The sequence below is a fragment of the Heteronotia binoei genome, chromosome 3 (genome assembly GCF_032191835.1).
Source record: "Heteronotia binoei isolate CCM8104 ecotype False Entrance Well chromosome 3, APGP_CSIRO_Hbin_v1, whole genome shotgun sequence".
Lineage (NCBI taxonomy): Eukaryota > Metazoa > Chordata > Lepidosauria > Squamata > Gekkonidae > Heteronotia > Heteronotia binoei.
The window spans coordinates 54,726,382-54,732,381 of record NC_083225.1 but is presented as its reverse complement, the minus strand read 5'-3'; the positions used below and the strand labels follow the sequence as shown (position 1 = coordinate 54,732,381).

Sequence of the window (6,000 nt, the reverse complement as noted above, 5' to 3'; positions counted from 1 at the left end):
GATTAGCAATGTTTAGAGATATAAAGAATAAGTGACGGCAGTCAAAGTTCCACACTTAGGCAGCATCATGAATATGAAGCTGAATTTAGATTGTTTTCCTTTAACACGATACACAAAATCATCCATGTTACCCAGTCCATATAGTCTGTTTAGCTGGTTTTGCTGAATTATGTACTTCTCATGACTGCATGGGCTGATTTGGGATTTAGTAACAGGTTCTGGCAATACTGACAACACAACCAAATGGAGACTTGCTGAATTCTGAAGGAAGCTTTCAATAAGACAAGGTTAAGACAAAATTGAGATGTAAAGGTGTTGAGTTCATGGTTTATTTTCACATAAAAAAGTAATACTATTGATGAATTAATATTAACTTTTAATATAAAAGTGCTTTTTAAAAACAAATCCTTAAGGCTCAGTCTGTTACATTACAGGACGGTTTTCACCATTCCAGCAACTGTGCTACACAAGTTTTGTATGAATGGTAGAAACAGAAACATTTCCAAACAGCAAAGCAATCTTTGTCAATAATTTTATCACGCTATACACATGAACTTAATTACGTAACTGAGCTATAAACAAACCAACCTCTCACATTGTTCTTTTTGTCCTGAAATGGGTTGGATGGATTGAATATCTTATTTTGTAAACATGGCAGAAAATAAATGCAACTGCTAACCCATGGAAACTTATGGGATACTTTTCAGGAGGAGGAAAAGGCCAAGACATTGCATGTACTTGCCGTAATTTTCATTTCCAAACTGGGGAAACCACCAAGGTTGTAAGCAACCTAGTCACCTTCATCCATCACATGCTTGATTCAGACAAAACTTCTCAGGAAACTACAAGCCACTCGCATCATACATAGTTCTAAAAGAGGAAACAGACTAAAAGTAGAATGTGACTGCCCTGACCCGGATGGCCCAGGCTACTCTGATCTCATCAGATCAAAGAAGCTAAGCAGTCAGTCCTGGCTAGTATTTGGATGGGAGACCTTCAAGGAATACCAGGGTCATGACAACGGGGGGGGGGGGGGGGAGAAAAGAAGAGTTGGTTTGATACCCCCAAAGGAGCGTTGGAGCAGCTTTCAATCACATTCCCTTCCTCTCCCAACAAGAGACTCCCTGTAAGGTAGGTAGGGTTGAGAGAGCTGTGACTGGCCCAAGGTCATCCAGCTGGCTTCATGTGGAGGAATCAAAACTGGTTCTCCAGATTAGAGATTAACTACTAACCACAGCTGGCTCTCTGGAGGCAGCCAATGGCAAACCACCTCTACGTCTCTTTCCTTGAAAAGCCTACAGCGTTGCTGTAAATCAGCTGTGACTTGACAGCAACAAAAAGCATGTGACTCACCTCCCATTGCATGTATCAATAAACAACCATTGTAGGATACATCTTTTTAAGTTCATCAATATTGTTTCAGAAATGAAATTGCAGGGCCTTCCTATAGATTTTTTTTTTATTAACAACCTGTTTTTGGCTTTCAAGAAGGCAGAATGGAAAAGTAGTTGCTGTCTCTTTTAACGACATACAAGGCATGGTTTTGAGGGTTATGTTATGCAGTGGTATATTACTGGCTGGTGTATTACTGGGATGCATGTAGACATTGTTAGAACTGCTTAAAGGAATTATGGTGTGAATTCTGAATTCCCCCAAAGTGATCACAATTCAGGAGCTATAGCCTCAAATTAATCTCATGAAATAGTTCTTTTATAACTACAACAGGGATCTTGGAATCAACAGCAAGATAGCTGCCTGTGCTGTATGTTGAATGTTACTGTCACCTCCGAAAAGGGTCTTGGAGAAAAATGCCAACAGATCCAATAAATAAAGCACTTCAAAGCGTTAAAAATGCTACAATATATATCAGTATGTACATATTTTACAGCATAAAGTACTGTACAGGATACTCCAGTTTATTACATTGCTCAGTTAATGTAAACTACAGAAATACACCTGTTGTAATGATATGGACAGGAGAACTGTGATACTACTCTCGGGAAGGTATCAAACCTATGGAAAAGTCCAGCACCTATTGCTCTGTTTTTCCCCCATACCAATTCTGACACCAAGATAAAAACCATACATATGAAACGACTGATACCTGTACATAAAAGGGAAAGAAATGGAAATAAGTGACACCTTTAAACAAAAATTTACTAAAGTTGTTGGGGTTGTTCCATCTGCCTTGGCATGCAAAATTAATTATGGATATGCCTAAATTGAATTAATGTAAATAGGGATAAATTTGCACACAATGATTTTGCTGCACATTGGCCATGGATAAGCCTTTGCATTGATATTGATCCCAGTTAGAGCTGGTTATGATTTTTGTAATGGTGACCTCTAGAAAAGGAGCTACTGTGATCTTGGGAACTGTTGCCAGCCATGGTCTGGGTTCCAGTGTTATTTTAATCCATGCAAACATTTGTGCAAAGATTAATGGGCCTACTTGTAAATATAATGTCTTGGTGGGATGGTCAGATCAAGCTCTTTACTTACAGCTGATGCATAGGAGTATATGGCAAATGCTTGAAAAGCCTGCATTGGGTGGTGGGGTAATACGCATGCATTCAACTTAGTCACCATTCTGTAACAGGGACGTACTCGAGATTCTCAAATGCCACAAAATAAGAAAACATGATAATAAAACTGAGACCCCACATTAATTTCTGCAGGTCACACACTATGTGCTGTTGAGAAACATCTACCTTTCTCTGCTTTGCTGGTTTGCTTTTTTGGCATGCCACCACAATGTCTTTTTAGTGATTTCCAGAAGCTTAAATTTTATGCATGAGGTGGCAGCCACACCATTGGCTTGTGCGCATGGTTGCAATACATATGTATTTTCCAGACAGCTACGAAGTGCCCCAGTGTTTCTCTAAATGCGTACTTAAGATTTGAGGGACTAGAACCACTCACTATTTGGATGGAGAATGGGTAATACAGCTATTGTTTAGAGACTGGAAGTATTACTAAATTAAGCTAAACTATACTCTTGTATTGTTGTATGCCCTTTTTTCAGTGTACATGTTTAATATCGTTGCATTCTTATGGTCAGTGTGCAATTTTGCAGGTTTTCTTATAAGAAGGGCATGTCTGACCTGCTAGAGATACTGAACTTCCTACAGCAGCAGCCAAATTGTGGTCATCTTAATATTTCCCCCCAATAATGATTATTCTAGGGGTCCCCTATGTGGCAGCTGTGGTGACCGTGGTGCTTGTCAACACCTTTCCTGGCACTCACCAAATGTTTTTATGAAGTAGGTGAAGTCAGGTGAGATTTTAGCTCAGCAAGGCTTAAGTTTGGCCACTGGAGAGCTGTTTGGCTGTGCAGATTTTTTTTAAAAAAAACTGTTCACTATAAAGAGCAATTCTGTTAATCAGCACGTCTGCCTGAAGTGTTTAAGAATTACTATTAAGAGTTATGCATAGCCTTACTCCTTGACATTTTGTGGCTATTCGGCCTCCTTTGGCATCCATTTTGTTGTTGCCTCCACTTTGACATATTACAAAAAATAAAAAATAAAGGTTTGGTCATGCATACTTCAGTCTGGCCTTAATTTTAAGTTCCTTTTTCTGAAGTCAACACAGGAATCCTATGTGAATGAAGTGACCTAAGTTATGTGATTTAAAAAACAAACCCAAACACTGAACAATATTTCAGAATTAAAATGTTAAATGATACGGGTCTGACCCCTCCTTTCCAGATTCTGCATTAACCCCTTGTGTGCTCTGCACAAAACAGACACAACTAGTGTTCTCTTATACTTTTTCAATTATTTGTGACATTTCCTCTCTTGCTTCTCATTGTACAGAATGTATCTATCTGTCCTTTAGGTGATCATTACTTGTATCTGAAACAAATGGTTCAAGCTCAGGAAACTTAAGCTATAAGAAAACTATTAGCCTTTAAGCTGTCACCACACTGTTCTTTTTTACTTAAAAAATTACTGTGTGTGTCAGTTGATGTGACTTATTCTGATTGCCATTAAAACTAATTATTGCTAGAGTAATTTCCTGTCTAATAACTTGTCAGCAGGTGCTGAAGACAACATATAAATATCAAATCATGAAAGCATAGCTAAAAGATGAGGAATATAATGGGAAACTGTGTTAGCACACAAAGTAGCAAATCCAGATTTCTGGATAAAGAGAACTGAAAGTAATGGCAGGATATAAATAAACTGCAGACCAGCTACTTTACTGAAATATACATTAAAATATACATGTCCCTTGATAGAGACACACCTATATTGCAGAGATTTTTTTCCCTGGCTAAGTCAGCTACAACTTATAATATTTTGGTGTTGTTTTTTTTTAAAGGGAACAATTTCTCCAATCCGCTTTCATAGGGTACTGTCATTCTACTGTTTTAAATGACTGTTTGCTCAGAATAGTATATTGAACATGGCAGAAAGGCTTTTCAGGAATCAAAATGATTTTCAAAAATACATATGACATGTAATCTTTTTATGTTCACAAAACAATCTTTCTGTCTAGGTTCAGTTCCATTCTCTGTGACTCATCCCAATGCTCGAGGTAAAAGGATGGAAACATTCAGGCTAGATCTGGTTCCAGATATAATTCTGTCTGGAGTCTGATGGCCCTAACATGTTAAGGTATGGGGAAAAACTAGCCATGGTTTCACTCATAAGGAAAATGTTTTTAGACATGTTCCATACTTCAATGCTGCATCTTTCTGATGTTGTATTCAGCATGTGCTATGTTATAGGGAAGTCTTTACTGTGACTGCTACATCCTCTCACCATTATTGTCTAAGTGGCTGACCAGTCATGAGGAGTGTGTACGTGGAAGAATCACTTCTGGACCACAGGTCCTTCTGTTTTCTGGGTAACAGAATGGACAGACACTGCCTTTTCCTCTTCCAGTGTAAAACACAAGATGAATTTGCTTTGATGTAGAGAACCTCCAATTGGCCTAATTCAAGAAATGTCATCTCTTTCAAAGTTACAGTTAAGCAGCTATTTGAGAATGTGTTTAAAAGTTGAGTGGAAAATACTTTTCAGAATTGAGAGAATTTTTTGTTGTACCTGGTTAAATCAACCTATGAAGTTCTGGTTTAGTTGTTTAAGTACTGAAGGAGAGGAGAGTGTGTATGTGGAGTGTGAGTGTGTGTGCGTGTAAACACAACCCTCCTGTTCTTTACAGAGGAGCTGAATTGAAAAAGACAAAGTATCAGAACAGACAAACATTGCATAATATACATACACATCTATTTCTGCACTCTGGAAAAATATTGTCTAGCATCAGAAGTAGTATTCACATTTGTCTGAAGCAATGCTGTTGAGTATTTCTGTAGCACAGTGTCTAGAATAACTGAATTGCCTGTGGGAGAATCTAGTGTCCAGATGAGCAGCACGCATTCACTATGACAACTCAGCCCTACTCCTTATCCAGTGAAGTCCTTGTTGTGTGTATTGGACCAAGTGCTCCATACTGCTGTGCAAGGTAACAGGCCCCATCAATGCATCCAAATCATTAAAGAAATCTAGGGAATAAAACAAAAAATGCTTATAATACATTGTGAATGTTGTCCAAGTTTAGATTACAGTTAAAAGGTTTAAAGGAGGTTTGTCTGACCTTTAATACAAACTTTTTCCACAATACAATTATATTTAAAACGAGACATCCTTTTTTCTTTTGTGTGGTAACTAAAGTTGAGACACAGAGACTGCTCGAAATCTCATGGCTGAGTGGCAATCTGAACACAATCTCTCCAGTCCTAGTCCAACATTCTAGTCAGCTCCCACACTAGCCCTCAGGGCAGCACTTCACCATATGACTTGTTACTAGTTCTCAGATATTTTGGCCTCCTGGTCCAGCTAAACGTGCCTAACCCATTTGAAAGCAATCTTGAATTTATCATGACTAACTGGTTCCCCGCTTTCAACAAGTCATAACTAATTCAGCCAGACTGGGGCTACACACAGATACTTTTTCATGTCAATAATGCATATACAGAATGCAGCTACTGGA

The 6,000-nt window shown here is 38.3% G+C and overlaps 1 protein-coding gene across 2 annotated transcripts in view; it reads right to left on the bottom strand.

Annotated features, from left to right (window-relative positions):
- Positions 1 to 5,220: 5,220 nt before the first annotated feature.
- Positions 5,221 to 6,000, bottom strand: part of AFF3 (ALF transcription elongation factor 3) — a 372,886-nt gene continuing 372,106 nt past the window's right edge. For both annotated transcript variants that reach the window (XM_060233827.1, XM_060233829.1), the window contains exon 20: positions 5,221 to 5,512. In XM_060233827.1, the coding sequence (XP_060089810.1) occupies positions 5,391 to 5,512 (122 nt within the window). In that variant the 3' untranslated portion in view covers positions 5,221 to 5,390. The remainder of the gene's footprint in view (positions 5,513 to 6,000) is intronic.